Source organism: Prionailurus bengalensis, chromosome E1, assembly GCF_016509475.1.
Source record: "Prionailurus bengalensis isolate Pbe53 chromosome E1, Fcat_Pben_1.1_paternal_pri, whole genome shotgun sequence".
In the NCBI taxonomy this organism is placed as follows: domain Eukaryota; kingdom Metazoa; phylum Chordata; class Mammalia; order Carnivora; family Felidae; genus Prionailurus; species Prionailurus bengalensis.
The window spans coordinates 21888841-21914020 of NC_057347.1; the positions used below are offsets into that span (position 1 = coordinate 21888841).

Here is a 25180-nt window from a genome sequence, read left to right on the forward strand (position 1 = left end):
ATAGAATATTCCTGGCACACGGCAAGCACTGTATGAGTATGACACGCAATTTATCTGTAGCACTACATGACCTCTGTGGCATCTGCCATGTCTTAAACCCAGTGAATCTTGGAATTCAATTCTACGGTTATAAAATCCTATAGTTTGTCTCAGCTTCAACTGTGCCACCATCCTGGATTTTAAGAAGCAAATGGATTTATTATGCTGCTGGGGAGTCCACCAAGGCCTCGGGGCCCCTTCCTGGCTTGAAAACCCCACGGGCTGTTGCCTGAAGGTTGGCTAGAGGGGGGCATGAGATGCTGTCATCTCTCATGATCTCTGTTTCCTTGCTTCCTTTTCAACCACAGAATTTTCACTTCAGAGAAAGTGGAATTCTTAAGAAAATCCTGTTGTGCTCACATCTGTGGTCTCTCTGGACATAACTTACCCCACCCACCCCACTTCTTTTGGTCTTAGCAGCAAATGGAAAAATTGTCCAGTCCAGACTCACTACTTCCCTCCTACTTCCTGGAAACCTCCCAGGGCACTATCCTTGCTCAGCACATTTATGACTCCACTTTGTCATTCATTGAGAATGATGCTGCCCTGGGCCAAACTTTCTCTTAGCTCCGCCCTCTTTACTTTCCATAAAAAGCAGGCAGAGCAGCCAGAGGAACCAGAGGAGCAGAGAAGCTGAGACCAGCTTGGAAACCTCCAGCTCTCACGCCCAAGCTCCTCATTCCCTGCAGACATGAAGGTCTCCGCAGTGCTTCTGTGCCTGCTGCTCACAGCTGCTGCCTTCAGCCTCCAGGTGCTCGCCCAGCCAGGTAAGCCCCTCTCTCCTTCCCTCTGAAGCCCACCACCCCATCTCTGGGTTCTCATAATCAGGAAAGTCAGAGAAGGACACAGAGGGAGCCAGATCACACAGCTGCTCCAGGGCAGAGCCTGGATGAGAATTCCAGCCGTGGACCCCAAATCCAGTCCTCCCAGGACTCCAGCTCTGTAATCACACCCTCCGTGTAGTTACTGCCCCGGCTCCTTGCAACAGGGGTTGGGGACTTGGATCATCAAAAAGAAGGGGACTCTGGTGGAGAGTGTGCAGGGTATCTCTAGATATGGTGGAGAGGAAAGGAGGAGACCCAGAATCTGGTCTATGCTTCGTTCGGTCCAACATCCCGAGGCAGCAAGTATCAGAGAAACTCACAACTTGGAGCCTAGAGGGGGACCCATAGCTGGGTTCCCTGAGCTGATCTTCTCTGAACCTGATAATTTGGATTATTCACTACTTCCAGGATCAGTGATTAATGATACTCCCAGGAATTATCTAGTTTTAACAGCTTCCCCTTCCCACCACTCATTATCAATGCTATATACCCATTATAAAGCAGAGGAAGCTGAGTCAGCATGCGATTCTAGCTCTGAAGCATAGGCAGAAATATTGGGATTTATGAGTTCTACCTTTACTCCTGACTTCCCTTCTCCTGCTCCTTCCTACTCTTTCTTGCTATGATTAAGATCAGAAGAATCTAACCCATCCTAACATGCTTTTTCTTTGTGGTTCTATTTCCAGATGCAATTAATTCTCCAGTCACCTGCTGCTATACACTCACCAATAAGAAGATCTCGATGCAGAGGCTGGTGAGCTATAAAAAAGTCACCAGCAGCAAGTGTCCCAAAGAAGCTGTGATGTAAGTGGAACACACCAGCCCTCCCTGGGCCAGTTCTTCCTTGGGTAGCAAGGGACAAGCCTTACAAACTTAGAGAGTTAGGCCATCTAATCTCATCCTCAAAGGTGCCCAGTGGGAAAACTGAGGCCACAAGGGACAAGGTGACTCCCAACATCACTCTCCATCTGAGTGCTTACACAGACCCTCCCAATTTCTGTAGCGGGAAGTCAGGACGCCCTGATGTCCTCTCTCCACCTGCCTTCCTCTTCTTGTTCCCATGGCAGCTTCCTGGGGCAGAATGGGCTGTCGTCATAGGCTGAGATCTCAATGGAACTCTATCTGACTGTGTTCTCTCTCCCCTACAGCTTCAAGACCATCCTGAACAAGGAGATCTGCGCTGACCCAAACCAGAAGTGGGTCAAGGATTCCATGGCACACCTGGACAAGAAGACCCAAACTGCAAAGCCTTGACTACTCACTCTGAAACCGAAGAATCTAAAATTAATTTATTTTCTTCTAGTTTTCCCTAAATGCCCTCCTGATGTTATTTTATTATAATTTCAAAGACTACAAACTTTGTTTATTGATACTCACATGATGCCTGAAGTACTGTTAATCTTATTTAAGTTATTGATGTTTTAAATTTATCTTCCCTGGATACTAGGGTTTTGTTTTTTTGTTTTGTTTTGTTTTGTTTTACATATGGAGACCAGACAAATTGCTTTTCTCTGGGAGGGGGGGAAGTTCCACCCCTGGGATGGTGTGAGTGTCCTTGCAAGGACCATTAATGCAAAGACTATGTTTTAAATTCTAAAGAATTGCTAAAAATGCTATTGTGGAGATGTATATTATATAACTATTGATCAATATATAAATATATATTTTTGTACAAAACTGCCTTTGGTGTTTTCTTGAAAGAAATTAAAAAGCTGAGTGTAATCTTGGTGATTAGGAGGGAACATGTTTGCAGAGGGTGGGCTTGTGTTGGGAGGAGTGACAATGTGGATTGGTCCTGGTCTTTTTCACTGGATAGGCAAATCTGAGTGCCTATAGAAGAATCTTTAAGTCAGGACCCAGTCAAGCATTCCAGCCCTACCACTCTAGTCCCCAAGACCATCTGTCCAGATCCCAATTACCCTTGTCACCCTGTCTCCTTAGCAACGCCCCATGTCCTTTCTCACAGCCCTTGACCCCTGCCCTCAATCTCTCTCATCATCTACTACTACTGCCCCCTAACTGGGATACTTGCCCCCAACCTCTCCCCCTCCAAGTAATCTTCCAACTTGGAGTAATACAGACACTGCCGACTTTGGGAAATCAAGGAGAAACTGAATGACCACTGATAAGACAGTCAGATTCAGATTTCATAAAGAAGATATGACTTGAACTTCTCCTTGATGAATACATGAGGTTTTTCTAGAAAAATTACAGTATCATTTAGAAGAGGAGAAAGAAGAATGGAGCCAAATACCTGGAGGTAGAAATGATGATGGTGTGTACATCAAAGAGGGTGAAAACCAATCAGGTGGGAGTTGGGGTCCATGTCGGTGTCAAGTGTTGGGGAAGTTTAGAAAGAAAAGTTGGGAAAGGGTTTTGAATGTCAGGATGGTAAGTCAGTACTCAACTTCATAGATTAAAAGGAGATGTTGACAATGTTTGAGCCAATGAGGAAGGACATGCCATGTTCAAAGATTCAGAGGTGAGTTTCAGTAAATGTAACTTATTGGCTTCATACACGTTTGGAGAAGTATGGACAAGGGAGAGGCTACTGTCATGATCCAAGAAGGAGATGATGAGTGCTTGAATATGGAGCCCAAGAAGCAGCTTTGGAGAAGAATGAGCTAGGTAGAGTGAAATGCTGTGTGTTGTAGATGGAAGAGAAGGACCTGTGACCTAAGACTCAGAAGCCCTTTCTACAATCCACATTCTAAGAGACAGTTTACCTGAAATCAGAACGTGCTTCTCTTCACCACTATCCCCATTTCAATCCAAGGAGCACAGGATCATCCATTTATATGGATGGATCTCTTTTCCCTGAATGTCCACCTAAGGTCTGTACTTCCTTGCATGGCATTTGACCTACCTGTGAGGCATTTGACCCATCTAAGCACAGGCAGCCCTTCCACTTAAAGAAAGCAGATCTCTTGCCCTATTGAATAAATTCTGCGTGGTGATTTTGCAGATTCACCAGTCTAGTCTGGTGGTGAGATGGCTACTGTACCAAGCTAGACCAGGCAATGCCTTCAGCAGCTGGGGAAAACCCTGGCTGGCAGGGACACTCGAGTTCTAATCCCAGTCCTGGCATTGACTCACTCTGTCATTCAGAGCATATTGGGTATTCTGAGTTTCCATCAGTAAAATGGGGGTGATAATGTGCTACAAATAGGAATTTGGCAGAACCTAGGTTCTAGGATCTGGGAGTGTGTGTGTTGGAAAACCTCCATCTCCAACAGTTGGAGCTGGAGATGAATAAAGGGGATTCTGCTTCCATATTCCCAAGATAGTCCAGGGTCCCTGGTTCAGGCTGAAGGATTCTATCAAAGCTCCAAGCTCCCCAAAGTGCCTGATACATCTGTCAGAAGACAACTTATTGGCTGCTTTTTATGGAACTCTCTGACCCATCTGTCAGGTCCAGTAGCCCTCCCTGCTTCTCCTCCACTCCTCCAGTCTACATCCTTGATTGCCAAGCAGGACTAAATCCTCAGCTGCAGTGGATGCCAGGGGGGCAAAAAGGAACGGAGTGCGAGCAAATGGGACATCCACATACAGTTTAGGGAGCATCAGACCCTCTAAAACCAGGCAGATTTGTGATGAAGGGTCTAGAAGGAGGGGAGGCCAAGGGAGAGGCAATCCATGTGCCCAAGCCCAAAAGCAATCCACTCACATTCCCTTCCCAAGCCACATCTATTCATTTTCAGGAAATCTTGAATCTATTTTTTTTTCTCCAGCTAAGCAAGGGAGTCCTTGCTCCTTGCATGATAAAACTGTGAACATGAGGCGCTGGCAATAGGCCCTGGTTCAGGAGGCAATGCCAAGTGTGGTGTATTCATTTCCTGTTGCTGCCAACAGTCTGTTCCAGGAAATCTAGGCCTTTTCTATCACGCTCGAAATTCTTCCAGCCTGTGCTCATTGCCCAATTCCAAAGTCGCTTCTACATTTTTTAAAATATTTATTATGGCAGCACCCCATTTATAGATATTCCAGATATCAAAATCTCTTTTAGTTTCTTATTGCTACTGTAACAATTTATCATTAACATAATGGCTTAAAACAACACAAATATATTACCTTATAGTTCTGGAGACCAGAAGTTTAAAATGGGTCAGTAGGGCTGCATGCCTTTTGGAGGCTCTGGGGAAGAATCTGTTTTCCTGCCTTTTCTAATTTTTAGAGGCCACCTGCATTCCTCATGGCCCCTTTCTCCATTCAACATAGCTTTAAGGTGGAGGAGGAGTGAAGCTACAAGGGATCAAAGTTTTGATACTATTGAAATAAAGATGGCATTAACCTGAACCATGTTGTTATACATGATAATTATAGTCAGAGCGACTACTATGAAAATAACTAAAATATACATAGTAAAAGAAAAAAGGGAATAAAATGGTATACAATAAAATAGTATTATTTATGTATCACAAAAGAAAACAGTAATGGAAAGAGGACCGAAGACAGTGAGATGGCCAAATAAGATGTCCCTTGCTCATATCTCCCCCTTAACAGCAATAATTTTGCACCCATGCAGGGACAAAAGTGCCTTTTGGGAGCTGTGTGATCCAGCACCATATGCCAAGGAAGAAGTCACCCATTCATTCATCAAGTCAAAAGCATTCAGATATTGGTTCTGGCTGTGGAATCTGCAGGGACCTCTCTTGGCTGTATTCTGGGAGTTCCTGGGGAACACTGTCTTGGACAGTCACCTACAGATGGGAGAGCATCTACCAAAGTCCAGATTTTTAGTGGAGAAGTTCCAGCACACTGTTGGAAAAAAATAAACCAAGTTTGGATGCATTGGAGAGGGCAAAAGGAACAGTCTGACATTACCTGCATCACTCCTTCTCCAAAGTGCCACAGACCAGTGCCGAGAGAGACCCTCTCAGCCCTTGATTTCTCCTGTGGGGAAAGTGAGGGCATTTGGGGTGTGCTTCCCCAGCTTCCCAGCTAGGTGGAAGCTACCAAAGAGATCTATTTGTTTCCTGTCTCATCCAAAGTACTAACTCATTGAGCTACATGACTCAAGGAACAAAAAGAGGCTGACAGGGCAGCAGATAAGACTTTTTTAAGGCATTCAAAGGGCATGGATCCTACTAACTGCACCACAGACTTCATCAAGAAGCCTGCCCACAGGCCACTGGAGACATCTCACTGGCAGATCCCTTTAACTGGCCCCACGGGCACCCTCAGCACTCTATGAGCTTCACCAAAACACCCCTCCCCAACCTGCATCTGTTTCCCTGCATCTGTGACTGCTCCTGACAAGGGCAAGAGCAAGCTTTGACAGACAGCTAGTGGTCCAGCACAGAAAACCACCAGCAGCTGTGATCCAGAGAGAGACCATAAATGTGAGCTTTAGTTATGCCCTTGAGGAAGCAAGACAGACTGTCAGCATTCAACCTGGTGTATTGCAGGATTGAGAGAAGGCATACAAGCTTAAGAACTCTGTCACAAGAAGGAGAAAGAAGAATGGAACAGACATATCTATAGAAGTTCTGAGAAAGCCTCAAAATCCCTAGCAGGGCTGACAGAAGGAAGTTGTCTCCCAAAGCCAGTCAGCAAAGACTAGAGGAGAGGGGCACCAGGGTGACTCAGTCAGCTAAGCTTGTTAACAAGTCAGTTAACTCTTGTTTTTGGCTGAGGTCATGATTTCATGGTTTTGTGAGTTCAAGCTCCATGCTGGACTCTGTGCTGACAGTGTGGAGCCTGCTTGGGATTCTCTCCCTCCCTTTATCTCTGCATCTCCCTTACTTGTGCTGTCTCTGTCTCTGTCTCTCTCAAAAATAAATAAACTAAAAAAAAGACTAGAGGAGGTGACTGCTGCTTCTTCTTCAAATTCAAAGAAACACAACAAGACTTCGAGGATATGTAAAATCAAAGAAACATGACACCACCAAAGGATCACAATAACATTCCAGTAACTGACCCCAAAGGCATGAAGATCTATGACTTACCTGAAAAAGAATTTAAAATAGCCTTTTTAAGGAAGCTCAATGAACTACAAGAAAACAGAGAAAGTCCTTTCAACAAAATCAGGAAAACAAAACATCAACAGAATGAGAAGTTTAGTAAAGAGATAAAAAGCATTAAAAAGAAGAAGTTGTGGAGCTGAAGATGCAATGAATGAAATAAAAAATACAATAAACATCATCAACAGCAGAATGGACCAAGGGGAAGAAAGAATTTGTGGAGAAAACCTTAGAAATTATCTAGTCAGAGAATAACAACAACAAAGAACGAAGAAGACTGAAGAAAGCCTATGTGATCTCTGGGATATTATTAAAAGAAAAAAAAAAATCTGTGAATTATTGGAGTCCCAGAAAGACAGAGAGGGAGAAGGGGCAAGAAAACTTCTTCAAAATTTTTTTAACGTTTACTCATCTTTGCAAGACAGAGAGAGACAGAACATGAGTGGGAATGGGGCAGAGAGAGGGAGACACAGAATCTGAAGCAGGCTCCAGGCTCCGAGCTGTCAGCACAGAGCCCAATGAGGGACTTGAACTCACGAACTACGAGATCACGACCTGAGCCAAAGTCAGACGCTCAACTGACTGAGCCACCCAGGCACCCCAAGAAAGCTTCTTTAAAGAAGTAATGTTTGAGAACTTCCCAAATCTGGGGAGAGATTTCAATATCCAAATTCATAAAGTTCATAGGTCCCCAAACAAACTCAACTTTAAAAACTCTTCTCCGAAGACATATTGTAATAAAACTGTCAAAAAAAAAAAAAAAAACAAAGACAAAAAGAGAATCTTAAAAGCAGAAAGAGAAAAGAAACTTGTCACTTACAAAGGAACTCCCATAAGGTAATCAGAGGATTTCTCAGCAGAAACTTCACAGTCAGGAGAGAGTGGGATGGTGTCTTCATTACCATTAGACCTGCCTTATAAGAAATGCTGAAAAGGGTTTTTCGAGCTGAAATGAAAGGATACTAATTAGTAACATGAAAACATATACATCACACTAGTAAAGGTAATTATATAGTCAAGTTCAGAATAGTCTAATACTGTAATATTATACTGTATTAACCACTTTACTATAAAGTCTAAAGGACAAAATTATTAAAAATAATAGCTGCAATAATCTGTTAAATGTTACACAATGTAAAGAGAGGTAATGTAGCATAACAAACATAAAAGGAAAGATATAAAGGTAAAGGTTTTGTATGCAGTCAAAGTCAAGCAACCAGGCATAAAATAGCTTGTTGTATCTATTGGATGTATTATGTGAGCCTCATGATAGCCTTAAGGCAAAAATCTACAGTGAATACACAAAAAAGAAAAAGAAAGGAATCAAAGAATACCACTATGAAAAATCATCAATTCACAAATGAAGGGAACAAGTGAGATAGGAGAAAGGAACAAGGGAACTACAAAATAGAAAAAAGTAAGATGGCATTATCAAGTCCTTACCTATCAATATTCACCAAATGTGAATGGACTAAATTTTCCAGAAAAGGCATACTGTGGCTAAATACATTAAAAAGCTATAAATAAGACCCAACTATATGCTTCCTACAGGAGACTCACTTTGACTTTACAAACACACATAGGCTCAATGTGAAAAGATGGGAAAGATATTCCAAAAGAGAACAGGAATAACTATACATGTAGCAAAAAATAGACTTTAGGCCAAAAACTGTAAGCGACAAAGAAGATCATTATATAATTATAAAGGGGTCAATTCATCAGGAGGATATAACAATCATAAATATAACTATACTCAACATTGAAGAAACTAAACATATTGAGCAAATACTAACGGATCAAAGGGGAAAAATAGATCACAATAATAGTAAGGGACTTTTATACCCTCTTCAACAATGGATAGATCAACCAAACAAAAATCAGTAAGGAAATGTTGGACCTGAAGTACTTTCGATCAAATGTACCTTACAGACATATATAGAACATTCCATCTGATCAAATGGAATGTATACAGAATGTACATTCTCCTTAATCACACACAAAACATTCCTCAATGTTACATGATAGATAACAAAGCAAGGCTTAGCAAACTTTAAAAAGATTGAATTCATGCCAAGTATCTTTTCCTAACACAATGGTATGAAACTATAAATCAATAACAAGAGAAAAACTGGAAAATATGCAAATATGTAAGGATTAAACAACACACCCCTAAACAATCAATGGGTCAAAGAAGAAATCCAAGGGAAATAAAAAATATCTTGAAAGTAACAAAAATGGAAACACAACCAACCAAAACTTATGCAACACATCAAAAGCAGTTCTGAGAGGGATGCTTGTAACAATGGATGTGAACATTAAGAAAAAAAGAAAGATCTCAAATAACAAACCTAACTTTATACCTCAAGAGACAACAAAAAGGGCACACTCAGCCCACAGTTAGTAGAAGGGAGGAAGTAATGAATATCAGAGCAGAAGTAAATTAAATAAAGACTGAACAACAATAGAAAAGATGGACAAAGTCAAGGGCCTCTCATCAAGCCCCCTTTTCATTAATATCAGCGATTGGTTGATGAGCTTGTAGTGTGTGCATATAAACAAAGGCAGGTTGAAACAGCAAACGGACAACTGGTTTTCAAAATCTAGTCTTTAGATCCTTGAGATATGTACAAGAAGAGAGGTTATGAAGACTCCTGTCTTAGCTTCCAACTGAGCAAGTCCACTTTGATTTTATTCATAAGTTTGGCTTCCCCTCTATTCTTTTTATAAGAGAGAGAAAGAGTGAGAGTGTGAGTAGGGGAGAGGGGCAGAGTTAAAAAGAGGCAGAGAATCTTAAGCATGATCCATACTCAGCACGGAGCCTGATGTGGGGCTCAATTCCAGGACCCTGGGATCATGACCTGAGCCCAAACCAACAGTCAGACACTCAACTGACTGAGCTGTCCAGGCACCCCATCCCTTCTGTTCTTTTACTTGTAATAATATTTTCATAGATAATCTGATATTTTAAAAACCACAGCATCCCATGATCTTATTAAGTGCTTTGTAGTTCAGATAGCCTATGAAACAGATAGTGGTTTAAAAACATGTCTGCAAATTCTTTTATGGTCCTCAAATTAAGAGATGTGCTCTATATTCCCTAACTTTGTACCTGGGAGTCTTAAACCATCATGTAAAATATCCATATCCAGCTATGTGGAGGGACCACTGGAAAGATGGGGGTGGGGGGCAAGAAGCTTCCATCTGATCCAACCCCCAGCTGTTTAAGACCTCCCAGCTCAGACACCTGACACTGAGTGAAAGCCTTGAGATGACCCCAGTCTCAGCCATCATCCAACTACAATGATGTAAAAATCCCTGAGCAAGAACTACCTGGCTGAGGCTAGTCAAGTCCCTATATCCAAAAGCAAAATCAATTATTGTTCTTGCTTTAAATCACTGTTTTCAGATGGGTTGTTATAGCATTTAATTACTAGATATACAATTTTAGGTATTATTCTAAAAATAGAGAAGTCTACTTTTCTGCTAATGTCCTATTATCGCATTCTTCTTTGGGTTTAAGAAAAGCCACCAGGATTTAAAGCAGTAAAGGATTTTTTTAGTCCATTTTAAAGCCCAGCCAAAGTTTTACTTTCTCTGGAAACTGGGGTCCTGGAGATGCTGTCTGAAAGGAAAATTGGGGAAATCCCTTACATTTCTTTGATTTGGTAACCCTACTTCCTTTCTTTTTCTACATAAAGCGTTTCATTTCAAAAAAAAAAAAAGGAGCCCTTGGTAACAGTCATAGATCACACATTGCCTGGGCATAGCCAGCACCTCACCAACACACCAGAGCTTGAATGGAAAGCAGGCCAGCATCAATCACATTTCTCTCTCATTTCCTAGTATGTTCCTCAGGGGAGGGCAATGGCTCAGCAGATTTACTATTCCATCCTATGATTCATTCAGAAGAACAAAGCCCTGTCATCCACTCACTTTCTTCTTATTCCTGTCTTCTCCCTATAAAAGGCAGGCAGAACCCCCAGAGGAGCAGAGAAGCTGAGACCAGCTTGGAAACCTCCAGCTCTCACGCCCAAGTTCCTCGCTCCCTGCAGACATGAAGGTCTCCGCAGCGCTTCTGTGCCTGCTGCTCACAGCTGCTGCCTTCAGCCTCCAGGCACTTGCTCAGCCAGGTAAGCCCCTCTCTCCTTCCCTTTGAAGCCCACCACCCCATCTCTGGGTTCTCATAATCAGGAAAGTCAGAGAAGGACACGGAGTGAGGCGGATCACACAGCTGCTCCAGGGCAGAGCCTGGATGAGAATTCCAGCCGTGGACCCGAAATCCAGTCCTCCCAGGACTCTAGCTCTGTAATCACACCCTCCATGTAGTTACTGCCCCGGCTCCTTGCAACAGGGGTTGGGGACTTGGATCATCAAAAAGAAGGGGACTCTGGTGGAGAGTGTGCAGGGTATCTCCAGATATGGTGGAGAGGAAAGGAGGAGACCCAGAATCTGGTCTATGCTTCATTCAGCCCAGGATCCAGAGACAGGGTTCTGCAGAGGCTGCAGGTATCAGAGAAACTGACAACTAGGAACAGATTGCTCAGAGCCTAGAGGGGGACCTATAGCTGGGGTCCCCTTGACCTGAGGAACTGGACTATTCTATGAGCCTCTCCTAGAAATACCCAGATTTGTCACCAGTTCCTCTTCTCTTCTTAATGAGCTGTGGTATCCTTCCACTTTACGATCCATGCAAGTGAGAGAGTTTCAAGACAGATTTAGGTACTTCAAGACAGACCTAGTCCTTAGGGATTTAGGGTGGGTGGCTTCCCTTTCCTTTGACTCCTCCTCCTTACTGTTCCCTACTTTTCAAATGAAAGTCCCAGCACACACCCTCAATAGCCTTTGTTGTTGTTGTTTCAACAGAGGGGATTAATAGCCCAACCACCTGCTGCTATAGATTTACCGTTAGAAAGATCCCCATCCAGAAGCTGAAGAGCTACAGAAGAATCACCAGCAGCTATTGTCCCAGGGAAGCCGTGATGTGAGTGAAGCCATGACCACCCACACTCATCCCTTGATCTTGAGCTCCGCTCCCAGACAGTGGATTGGGTTCTATGATAAGACTGAGTTGGAATTTAACCCTCAGATGCTTAGACTAATCCTATCCCAGGAATTTTTTTTTTATGGGAAAAGTGAATTCAAGAAAGTAAAGAGACTTCCCATTTTCAGCTCCCTGTCCAGACATTGGTTCAGGTGTCAGTTCTTTCATCTAGGAGCCAAGATGGCTTCACCTAGGTCAGCAAAAACAGCTGCTTCCCCAGAGGCCCCTTCCTAACCTCAGGCTAATGGGCCAGGCAATTTTTCCATAGAGTAGGTTACACTCCCAAGCTGAATCTTCAAGGTGCTCCATCTAACTGCCCTCTTTACCCACAGCTTCAAGACCAAACAGGCCAAGGAGCTCTGTGCTGACCCCAAGCAGAAATGGGTCCAGGATTTCATGGAGTACCTGGACAAGAAAACCCAAACCTCAAAGCTATGAACCTTCATGCCCACAATGAAGCCAAGTCAGTACTCAGGGAACAATTAATGTATATGCCCTGTTCTTTCAACATGCATTCTGAAATTATTCTATTACAATTCTAAGGAATATGAAATTTGTGTAATAATGTGAATCATGGTTTTTCTTAAGTAGTGTATTATGTCTTCTAAGTTGTTAATATTTTAATTTAATGGGCTCTGGAATTGGATGTGTTTCAAATGCAAACCTTTGACCCTTCAGACCCTTCAAAACTACAGGGTGCTCCTTCCTCACTACCTCACTGTAGTGTTGTGAGTATCTGTGCATGAATCAATGCAAATATACATATATTTCATTTTTAGGAGGGGATGTCCCTATGAAACATAATATTATTATAGAACTGAATATTTTTATATGTACAGCTCTTGAATTTTCACATAAAATATATTTTTGGATAAAACCTGACTTTGATGCCTTTTTAAAGGATAAGATAAAGCTTTCTCTGGAGTGCCAGAGAAAGGAGGGCTGGATTCAGAAGGTGGGGCTTGTGTTCCGGAGGAATGAGTATATGATAGACTCTGGGCTTGCCCCCAAGCTGGGCTCACCTGCATGTCAAGGAAAGTCAGCTTGGCTGGCGCCAGGGTTAGCCAGCTCCACAGCTCCAGATCTGACATCAGTTTCAGTCATTTGTTCAAATACCTTCTTCCTTTCCAAAGTCATTTCTTTTCTCACCATCCCATGCCCTACCCAGTGGTCTCTCCTCTCAGTTGTTGCATCAGCCTTGTGGCTGGTTGGTTTTCTTTCTTGTAATCAACTTTGAATCCAGAATAATACAAGTATCCCCTGCATTAAGAAACCAGGGAGGGGATCAACAGATGACTCCAGAAGTTCCCTTCCACACCTAGGAACCACATGTCTTAAAGATATCTATCTCCAGAGGTTGAAGAAGACCAAAGAGGGTCAGGATCCTGTATCCAAGGCAGCATACTGACAAACCCTTGATAACTTCAAGCTGAGCTTCTTGGAAGGGGGGGGCAGTTTGCATCAAAATTGCAGTAGAAATCTCAAGGGGTCAGGAGAAGTCAGACACTTTGGTGGCAAGCAGACAATTTACTGGTGACTATTTGCTGCCATTGTTGATGCTCAGACCAAGGTCCAACAGCTCTTTCCCCCTCCTCCAGCCCAATAGTCCTCATCTCCAAACATCAATAAGGAGCATAATCTCAAATACCAATGGGGAATGACAGGAAGATGACCAGGGGTAGGAGGGAAATAGATGCGATCGTGCAATGAGACACAGCAAAGTCGTGTGGTGCAGCCAGATACAAGCAGAGTGTCAGGTAGTAAGACAGGCAAGGAGAGATGTGTTCCATGTGCCCAAGCCCAAACAGAATCTGATCACACTCTCTTTGTCAAGCCTATCTTTTCATTTTCAAGGAATGCTGAACTCACTTGTTCTCAATGGGCCTCTCTGGACCCTGAGTGTTAAAGAGAAATTCCAAACGACAACCAGGAACAGAAGCTGATACATAACTGGACATAAAATTTAATGGGATTCAAAAATCTGACTGGCTATACCACTCATGTGCCTGGTAAATTAGGGCAAGTTATTTTTCCTGACTGAGCCCGCATCCATGGAGATTTATAGTACATCAATGGCTCTCATGTTGGCCTCAATATCTCTAAGACATTAATAAAAAAGCAGATTTCTGGGTACCATCACCAAAGATTCTAATACAGAGTGTTGGGCGGGCAAGGTGCTCCTTCCATCTTTGCAACTGGTTCCCAGCCCTGTCTGCTGAAGAGTGATGGGTACACTTTGAAGTTCCCTGATGTCCTCTTTCAGATCAATGCAGTCTCTGGGCTTGACCTATGCCTCTGGCTTAGACATGAGGAGTCTGAACTTTCCCATCCCCTAGACTTGAAATAGCAGAGGCTGAAAATGCCAACCACATGTTCGTGTGCTCGTCTACATTTTCCAGCCTACACTGTGTTTATTGAGGGGCCATGTGACTGGATCCTAAACGAGAAGGTGAGGACCAAAATGATGGAAGCCACTTCCCTATAAACAGCTCACACTTTAGGGCTTCTCTTCCTCTGCTGTGCTGACCTTGGAGGCAATGTGTTCCAAAAACCTCAGCTTTCAGATGGAGACAGCCCACATCCTTAAGCCGTCAGAGGAGAGCCACTTGGCCTACCCTGTTCAGTGACATGCAAAAGAAATAATTTTTCATCGGGTTAAGCCACTGCAGTTGGGACCCTGGCCTAACCCTGATTAATGGAGGAATCGGTACCATGATCGTGGGTTGCCAGTAAAAACCTAAAATGTGCAACATTGACTAGACATTTGGCAGAGGCAGTGAGGAAGCTATCTCAGGTTGAAATGATGGAGAATCTTGGTACAAAGTGCCAGAGCTGACAGGCTTGGTCTGCTGAAATTGTAGCTCCAAGGAGAGAGTTTTAAAAATATGCATCCATAATGCATTGGTTGTTTTTCTCTGCACTTGTTAGGGTATTGCAAGAAAGAGATGAACTCAGGAAATAATTGACTGTTTTTATTAATTAAGTAATTAGTTAATTTTTGAGAGAGAGAGAGAGCACACATGAGCAGGGGAAGGGACAGAGAAACAGAAGTAGAGAGAGAGAATCCCAAGCAGGCTCAGCACTGTCAGTGAAGAGCCTGACATGGGGCTTGAATTCACGACCCATGAGATCATGGCCTGAGCTGAAATCAAGAGTCAGATGCTTAACTGACTGAGCCACGCAGCACCCCAAGAACTGACTGGTTTTAACGTAAAATGAACTGGAATAAAGTCCACAAATTCAGGATCTCACATTGTTGGAAAGCCATCTGTTTCTAGGCCTCAAACATTAAGAGAAGGTAATTTAAGGGGAAAAAGTAAAAGGATTTCAGTAATAAACATTCAGGAAAAAACTGTGAGTTGGAGGAAGTAACTTAGGGCACAAATCAGACTGAAGTTGCCGCTCTGCCTTTTCAAGCCTCGTTAAGAGGAGGGGAGAGAGAGAGGGAAAGGTAAAAAAAATAATGTGAGAAGTATATATAAAAGATCCAGGCTGTGGCTGCTGGCATATATCAAATAGCCTGGTGGGAAGATATTAGAAACCTGCAACGTTCTCAAGGGCGGTAGACCATATGGCCAATAAAACCATGAATGAGCCTGCCTGAAAACAAGATACCACTGGCCGTTCCAAATAAAAACAAACTTCAAGCTCTACAGTGCAGCAAGCCACCTTCAAAGGCTGCAGAAGCCCCTGGAAGATCATGTCTCTTCTACACCCACTTCAGAGGAGGCCAAAGAATAATGTAGAAGGAGAGACCTCACAAAAGCAATCAGGCACCAGGATCAACAAGACAAAAGAGCGTCCCCAGATTGCAGAATCTAGCCTAACCAAGGGTGAGGGACTTTCACAACATCTTTTTGGAGGATTTCAGGATCGCTACAGAGCACTGGCCACTGGTGTCACCATCCTCCCCTCCACGAATGAAGTAGTTGATTGCAAGCACCTGTCCTCTCCAAACCAGATATATTACGTCAAGGGCAAATAACTGGTCTTTTCAGTTCACAGGTCTCTGGACAGAGTGAATCCAATGCCCTCACCTGCCAGAGAAGACCACTTGCCATCCAGAGATCCTGGACATTTAATTTGATGCAATGACCGTATAGGACTTTGGGTTGATCTCTCTTGGGGATTGGTCAATTGCATTAACCTAGGTAGAGAAGCAGTGACAAAGGGCAGACTGTATAGAAACTATTAGCCCTCACCCAGGATCTTCTCTTTACTTCTCAGCCTCCTTGCACTTGGAGTCGTATGATGAGTTAGGGCCACAGGATGTAGGCAGATGTGGTAGTCATGGCTTCCATGCCTAGTTCTTTAAAGCTCCCTGTACAATCTATCAACCCTCTCTCCCTGGCCTCAGTGAACTTGAAGGCCACGTGTTCCAGATGCTGGCTGTGATTTACAAGAAGGCTGGATTGCTGAGTCACTCCTAAGAAAAGAGCGCCTTTGGCAAGCTGCCTGACCAACATCAAGCCGTGACATGAACAACACAGAAATAAACACCTGTCGCAGTGAGCTGCTGTGAGTTTTGTCCTTGCTCTGGAAGCAGAGGCCAGTGTTACCATGACCAACTGGTTCCGGGAAATACTTTCACCATCCTTTGCCTCCGTGTTCACCATACAAAGGACTGAAGTTGATTGTACCAAGAGGATTACGTAAGATCATGTAATAAACAGTAAAATAAATAAAAGAGCTTTGGTTTTTCTCAGGGCAACTCTGAGAAGCAGGCTTCACTTCTATTCCTTTTTTTTCATGTTTATTTATTTTGAGAGAGAGAGAGAGAGAGAGAGAGAGAGGGAGAGAAAGAGAGCGCAAATGGGGGAGTTGCAGAGAGAGAGGGGACAGAGGATTCAAAGCAGGCTCTGTGCTGACACCAGTGATCCCAATGCAGGGCCAGAACTCATGAACCGTGAGATCATGACCCGAGCCAAAGTTGGATGCTCAACCTACTGAGCCAACCAGGGCCCCCTGGCAGACTTCACTTTTAGAAATGACTTTGCAGAAGAGGAAACTGCTTGCCTTCCCTAAGCCTCTGTTTTCTCATTTTTGAGATGAACTTAGTTAGAAAACCTACTTTGTAGGTTTATTGGGATGATTAAATAAGTGAAGTAATACAGTGCTTGCTCACATTGAATAAGTTAGCACTGCTGTGGAGAACATGCTATTTCTTTAGACACATTGTTAGAATTTTTATGTTAACATATATTGGGAGTAACCTTCCTCCAAAAGTAACAGGAAACTGCAGACATCTTCAGTGACTTGAGAGAGAGAGGCAGCACACCCTACATGGTTCTGTTTGGCACAAGGGAAAACTGAGTCTAAGGGCTACTGTGCAGTGAAGGTTTCACAAGGTAGGGAGTCAAGAGTCAGGGGTTCTAGAATCGGACTCAGCCTAAAACATACCACATTGCCTTAGGGATTTTGTCACTGGTCCTCAGGTCTCTATTTTTTTTTTAAGATAGTTGGAATAAAATGAATGTTAATGTCTCTTTCAATTCTGTGTGTAACTTTGCATGATTAGAGGAAGTCTAGAGCACAGCTGCAAAACAAGAACAGAAACAAAACTAAACTAAACTAAAAAAGAGTCCTAATTCCTGGGATCTTTTTTTCCACTGATCATTCATCCTTGGAAAGAAAGCTAGGATTTTGTTTTCACTCATTTCCTGCCCATCGCTCAGAGTCATTCCCCACCAACACCCCACATGTATCAGGCACCAGACCAAAAAAAGTAGTGGACCTAGCCCAGGTCACTTGTCCATGAGAGAACCCCCAGGAAGAGAGACAAAACAGCTGGTGAAGCTGCCCCCACTGTTAGAGACAGCCAGGCAGCTGGATGGAACAGCCGCTAAACTTGGATGTCTCAGATTCAGTTTATTCTTTCCCACTGAAGTGTCTATGGTCCAGGTTAAATCCAAACCCCTTGGAGGAAAACACAAAAATGGAAAATCACTTGCTGATAGGGCCCTCTAGACACCCAGCAGTTACAAAATTATTTCTACTAAGGGAATATAATCACTCAACCATGTCAGCCTAATGCCTCTGAGGTCAAAAACATTCCAAACATGTTGTTTGGACACACTTTCTGAGATTCTGCATCTCCCACAAGTGCAACTCAGGCATTTCTGGAAACCATCCCGGGGTTGCATGTCTTTACTTAGAAGCTGGGGGAACCTGGGGAGAAGATATGGAGAAAGCCATCTGGCCAGACTTGGAGTCGTTTTCTAGCATCCCCTGGCTGGCAAAATCCTTCTTATTTCCTAATAACAACAAGAACGACGACGACGATGATGATGGACTTCCACTTACAGAGCAACTGACTACAGCCATCTGATCACTCTTCTGAGCACTTTATATATACTAACTCACTTAATTCACACAAGAATCCTCTAAGGTAGGCATGATTCCCTCCATCTTAATCTAGCAGAGTAGGTAAGCTGTCCATGGCATCAAAGCTAGTTAGTGGCAAAACCATCCAAACTCAGGATCTTGATTCTGGGGTCCACATTAGACCATCTCACCTGGAACTGAGCAGGAGAGAACAATGAAGGTCCAGGTTTTCTGGTTCCTACTTGGTCCCTTTTTGAGTAATTATAGACGAATTATTCCAGATGGGAGCTTAGAGACCATGCAGGCCATCAAGGGCACTCTCTTAATCCCATGCCCATGACAGACATCACCAGTCAGCCTCAGAATCCTTCTCAACACACCTCTCTATGACCTGTTCCAATCAATCAACTTGATATTTAAGTGTGCAGGAAAAACCAGGCGACCCTTGCGGTGTCTCTATGGCAATATTCAATTCTGTAATTCACCACAGTGACACCATGAAAGACTGCCTGTCCTTGCAGCATCTCCCATTAAGGGGCTTGGCGTTGTGCACAAAAAAGGATACGTGCTGGATTCTTGTCTCCTCTTTCTCTTTGATATTTTTAGCTACCAGTCATCTGGTCTGGAACATGGGCTCAGGGAGCGAGGGCGAAACAGATTGCTGGTTTTCCGAAAGTATTTCTTGAACACTTGCGGGGTGAGAGCATAGGGGGCCCCCCACTCTGCTTCAAACAGACCTCCACCACCGTGTCTTTGATGTATAGGCTTTTGCTATTTCATTCCATTTGGGGGAGAAGAGAGTTAGCAGCTAAGCAAATAGTTTACAGATTCGCAAGAACCTCCATACTGTTTCCCACAGTGGCTGCACCAATTTACATTCCCGTCAACGGTGCACGAGGGTTTCCTTTTCTCCACACCCTCACTAACACTTGTTATGCCTTGTCTTTTTGATAGCCATCCTAATAGGTGTGGGGTGGTATTTCATGGTGGTTTTGATTTGTCTTTCTGGGGAAGGGTCTGTCACACTGTACAAACTTTCAGTTATAAGACGAGTAAGTTTTGGGGAATCTACTGTACAGCATGGGGACTATAGGTAATAATACCACACAGTATTCTTGAAATTTGCTAAGAAAATAGATTTTAAATGCTTTTACCACACCGAAAAGAGGCTATGTGAGGTGATGGGCCTGTGGGTTCACTTGATTGCCATGATCACTATATATACATATATATACATATATATCACTATATATACATATATATGTGTATATATATGTATGTATATGACTTATATATGTATATATGTGTGTATATGACATATATATGTGACATATATATGTGACATATATATGTGACATATATATATATATATGTCAAAATGTCACACTGTACACCTTAAATATATGCAATCTTTATTTGTCGCTGATGCCTCAGTAAAGCTGGGGCAGGAATTCACAGGAGGTCAAGATCAATAAGAACAATCTAGTCATGTCCTAGGACACTAAAATCCCAGGGTCTCAAAGCCTATGACCATGAGATTGAAACATAAGGACGAGGTTCTCATGTGCTACAGTTCTGGCGGGGCAGGGGAGGGAGCCTAGCAGGAGTTTTAGGAACCCTTCCTGGCCTGCAAATCCTAAAGGCCACCACATGAACACAGGGACCAGGGGGGTTCCTGGATGTCCTCATCATCATGCCCTTGGTTTCCCCACTTCCCTCCCCAACTATGGATGTGTCATTTGAGAAAAGGCAGAGCTTTTAAGAATTACTATCCAAGGTCCATATGCACACATTCTATACTTTGCACACAAGTCATTCCATATGCACACATTCTATACTTTGAGCCCCAGGACAGATGACAAATGTGCCCCCCTACACACACACACGCACACACACACACCCTAGTTTGCCTCTTATGTCTTGTTCATTTGCTGGGACCTGGAACTTGGTCAGCAGTTAAGCGCTTCCTTCTTCATGACTTGCTCATGACCCTGGCCAGCCAAAAGCCTCCCTGGAAGGTCCCACCCTCTCTGCTCTTTTTTAAAGGTGGGCAGAGCAGCCAGTGTCTCAGAAAGGCTGAGACCAACCCAGAAAATGCCCGCTGTCACACTGAAACTTGCATCCTCACCCTCTGTCTACCAGGAAGGTCTCTGCAGTGCTTCTGTGCCTGCCTTCAGCACCCAGGTGCTCACCCAGCCAGGTAAACCCCTCCCTCCCTACAGAAAAGCTAACCACCTCCAGAACTATCAGATCAGCAAGAATCTGCAAAGACTTGCTACAAACCCTGCATTTTAAAGATGGGCAAACAGGTGCCATGAGTGAACAAGAAACGTCCCAACCAAAGCTAGAAATCCAGGTCACCAAAGCCAGTCCCCACATTCTTGCCTGACACGAGTATTGAGAAAGGCACCATGTGCGTCCAAGATCTGACTGCCGTTGCAGTGTTCGGTGATGGGGCTCACAAAAGAGATGTTCTTGTACTGTGGCACAGAAGGTATTTTTGTCAGTAGCGTAGGGGAAAGAAATCTTTTGATTGTAGAACCAGAATCTTTACCGAACTGAGATGGCTTTCGCAAACAGTGGTTTGAAGAGGGGAATGAGGTCCCAACAGAATCTCAAGGTGACATGTTTTGACTCTGGGAAACCATGTAGGTGTTTGTATCATAACTCATTTTTCCATCCTCTGATGACTTAGATTTCTTGCATGTTTCAGTCCGAATAAGATGATGCATGCTGTGGTTGCAAATAATCCTAGGTTATCAGTAGCTTAAAACAATGAAGGTTAATTTCTCACTGTACTAAATTATCTCTAATGTGCTGGCTAAAGCTTTAGCCTCATATACTGAGGATTCTTTATTGAGGAGCAGCTGCCACTGGGGACATTGCTGCTTACTGTGATAAAGAAAAAGAAAGCTCGGGGTGCCTGGGCGGCTCAGTCGGTTAAGCGTCCGACTTCGGCTCAGGTCATGATCTTGTGGTCCGTGGATTCAAGCTCCGCATCGGGCTCTGTGCTAACAGCTCAGAGCCTGGAGCCTGTTTCAGATTCTGTGTCTCTCTCTTTCTCTGACCCTCCCTTGTTCATGCTCTCTCTCTCTCTCTCTGTCTCAAAAATAAATACATGTTAAAAAAATTTTTTTTAATGAAAAAGAAAGCTCTTGGGGGTCTTGCACGGACAAATACAAACTCTAGCTCAGAGATGACACTTGCCACTCTGTTTTCTAACTTATTGATCAAAACTAGCTATGGTTCCAACCAACCAAAAGTAACCAGGAAATGCAAGTCTATCAAGTTTCCAGAAAGCAGAGAATGGAGAATATTTGGTGAACTGTATCATGACTATCACAGAGCCACATAGCTCCTCATAATGGCAGAGATAGAACTTATTGCACTGACCAAGATTTTCCCATACCCTTGCCAGGGGTGCTGGGTCCCAGATGGGGACAGTGAATCAAAGGCAGAGACATAGGACCTCAGAGCAGATGGATTCTACCTGCACATCTTACATCATTTCTTTGCCTTCTCTGAAATATCCTTCCTTTCTTACAAAATCATGATTTTAAATATCTACATGTCATTAGTGGCTTATCCTTTCTATTTATTTCTCCCCCAAATTCAGCTTCTTTCCCAACCATCTGCTGCTTTAATGTGGCCGGTGGGAAGTTCTCTGTTCAGTGATCATAGAGCTACAGAAGAATCACCAGCAGCAGAGAGCCTCTGACAATACTCACCTTCTCCCAGCCCCAAAATTCATTTCTCAGGGGCAGCGAGCAATACAGGATTATTTCAAAGTTACTTGGAGTTATGGACTCAAAGAGTTCAATCCATGGAAATTCAATCCATGAAATTTCACAACAGGAAATTTTCACGCCTAACTCCCTGCCTAGAAGCTTGTTCAGCTCACACTAGTTTCTTTGAGTCAAGAGCAAGGATGGTTTTACTGGGCCATCAAGAGTGGCAGATAACCCCCAGATTCCCCTCCTCTCTCTGTCCACTTCGTCCTGTCCAATGGCAACCCCCTTGCCCCATGGCAAATGGTCCTGGAAGGTTTAAAAGGACACAATTCAGTTAAATGGACACAATTTTTGTAGAGGATCTTTCTCATTGTTTCCCCTTCATCCCACCAACCAGGCCAAGGAGGTGGTCCCAGGGAGGAGTGTGTCTAGAATGCCATGAAGTACTTGGCCCCAAACCCCAAACTTCAAACCCATAAATATTCACCTTTTTGAAGCCAGACCAGAGCCTGAGAAATGCCTGATTCATTTTCAACGGTCTTCCTAAGATTCATTCCAAAATAATCTCATCCTCATTCCAAAAGGAAGAGCTTTTATTTCATCATTTAAAAAATTTTTTAAATGTATTTATTTTTGAGAGAGAGAGAGAGACAGAGTGCAAGCAAGGGGGAGGCGGAGAGAGAGAGAAAGACACAGTATCCGGAGCAGGCTCCAGGCTCTGAGCTGTCAGCATAGAGCCCCAATGCGGGTCTTGAACTCATGAACCACGAGATCATGACCTGAGCCAAAGTTGGCACTTAACTGACTGAGCCACCCAGGTGCCCCTTATTTCATCATTTTATTTTATTTTATTTTAATATATTTTTATTTTAGAGAGAGAGCACAAGAGGGGGAGAGGGGCAGAGAGAGGGGGGAGGGGCAGAGACAGAGAGAGACAGAGAGAGAGAGAGAGAGAGAGAGAGAGAGAGAATCTCAAGCAGGCTCCAAACTCCGTATGGAGCTCAAAGTGGGGCTTGATTCCATGACTTTGGGATCATGATCTGAGCTGAAGTCTAGAGTCAGACACTCAGTGGGCTAAGCCACCCAAGTACTCTTTTTAATCATTTTAATAAAACATATTGCGTTTAAGTTATTGAAAAACTTTAAACTGATCTGCCAGGAGGGTCTGCCTTGTTTTTAAAATATAAAGCAGAAAGTCAGCTCCCTTCTTCTCTGTGACCCCCAACTCAGTCCCTTGCAAAGTATGAGTAATGGGACTCCTCTCCTCCCTACCTCCCTAGAATTCTGTAGAAGTCCTGGCGAAGATCATCCATATGAAGGTATTTTGTGTTTTTAAGAAAAAACATTGCTCTTTGTAAATCAAAGCATGACTCATAAAGTGAAAGTACATGTTATTTTAGTAATACATAAAAATAGATACTTTTTATTACAGTCAGCCATTGTAATATTTGTGGGGGGTTCTATATTGAACTGGGGAGGGAGAAAGATAGAAGTAGGGGTAAGAGGCATGGCAATGGGGTGGGAATTGTGTGCCTGACACATAGCCTTTTGGTTCCACTGGTCTTCAATGAGATTCAGGACCTCATCCTCTCCATCCCTCTGATTGTGGTACCTAAGAGCGGCTTCCCAGACCCCAAGTACTTTAGCCCCTCATTCAGGAAAACCTTCACCCCATCACCACAATTCCCTTCTTGGCAGACCTCACACTTGCCCCAAGTCTCTCCAGTGGCCTATTACGGTAGCCTGTGATATCATCCCTGTGCCTGAGCTTCTTCTTCGGATTATCCTCCAGCTCCCAATACACAGCTAAAACAAACATTGGAAACCAAAGGAAGTCTAGATGGCCCTTGGAAAGAAGTTGACTGAGACTAAGGCTTTCCAGGCACTTAGAGAGGCTTCATCTTAGAACTTAAGCCAGCTCTTGATGGATGGGCAAGTGCAGGGGCTTCTTGAAAGGTATTTCAGGCTACGTTGATAGGAGACAGGTATGATTTGAGCAAATGTCTGGAAATAAGGATGATTGTGATGTGTTTATCAAATTGGGTGGAAGCCCACTGGGAAGGTGATAGGGTCAGCATCTGTGTGAAGCAGTGGGGAAATTTGGGAAGGAAGGTTGAGGCCAGTCTAGGAAGGTGAGGAGTTGTGTTCCATTCATATAGTAAGAAGTAAGATGAACATGTCATATCAACGTCATTTTTATTGCCCAAATTAGGACACTTCTGAGAAAAAAAGGAAGTACCATTAATAATTATGCTGAGACGACTGTTGGTAGGAATGTTGGTAGTGCAGCAACTGGAAAACGGTATGGAGGTTCCTCAAAATATTGAAAATAGAACTACCCTACACTCCAGCAATTGCACAAGTAGGTATTCATCCAAAGGATACAAAAATTGCTGATTCAAAGGGACACATGCACCCCAATGGTTACAGAAGCAACAATAGCCAAATTTTGGGGAGAGCCCAAATGTCCATCAACTGATGAATGGATAAAGAAGATGTGGTATATATATATATATATATATATATATATATATATACGGTGGAATCATACTCAGTGATGGAAATAATATCTTGCCATTTGCAACAACGTGGATGGAACTATAGGGTATTAGGCTAAGCGAAATAATTCAGTCAGAGAAAGACAAACATCATATGATTTCACTCATATGAGGAATTTAAGAAACACAACAGATGAACATAAGGGAAGGGAAGGAAAAAATAAGATAAAAACAGAGAGGGAGGCAAACCATAAGAAACTCTCAAATACAAAGAACAAACTGAAGGTTGCTGGAGGGGAGGTGGATTGGGGGGTGGGTTAAACGGGTGGCATTAAGAAGGGCACATCTGGGGCGCCTGGGTGGCGCAGTCGGTTAAGCGTCCGACTTCAGCCAGGTCACGATCTCGCGGTCCGTGAGTTCAAGCCCCGCATCGGGCTCTGGGCTGATGGCTCGGAGCCTGGAGCCTGTTTCCGATTCTGTGTCTCCCTCTCTCTCTGCCCCTCCCCCGTTCATGCTCTGTCTCTCTCTGTCCCAAAAATAAATAAACATTGAAAAAAAAATTAAAAAAAAAAAAAAAGAAGGGCACATTTAAGGGGTGAGCACTGGGTGTCATATTAGAGAGATGAATCACTGGGCTCTACTCCTGAAACCAAGACTACCCTATATGTTAACTAACTTGAATTTAAATTTTAAAAAATTATGCTGGGACTATATATATATATATATATATATATATAAATTAACTGCCCCAAACATCTGG

General features: G+C 43.4%; 2 protein-coding genes across 2 annotated transcripts; both read left to right on the forward strand.

Annotated features, from left to right (window-relative positions):
- Positions 1–647: 647 nt before the first annotated feature.
- On the forward strand, positions 648–2540 carry LOC122485223 (C-C motif chemokine 2). The gene is made up of 3 exons (XM_043583694.1): positions 648–806; positions 1550–1667; positions 2012–2540. The coding sequence occupies exons 1-3, from the start codon at positions 731–733 to the stop codon at positions 2115–2117; spliced, it is 300 nt and encodes a 99-aa protein (XP_043439629.1). The 5' UTR covers positions 648–730; the 3' UTR covers positions 2118–2540.
- Positions 2541–10810: 8270 nt separating this feature from the next.
- On the forward strand, positions 10811–12703 carry LOC122484731 (C-C motif chemokine 7-like). Its single transcript, XM_043582677.1, has 3 exons — positions 10811–10956; positions 11690–11807; positions 12200–12703. The coding sequence occupies exons 1-3, from the start codon at positions 10881–10883 to the stop codon at positions 12303–12305; spliced, it is 300 nt and encodes a 99-aa protein (XP_043438612.1). The 5' UTR covers positions 10811–10880; the 3' UTR covers positions 12306–12703.
- The last annotated feature ends 12477 nt before the right edge of the window (positions 12704–25180 follow it).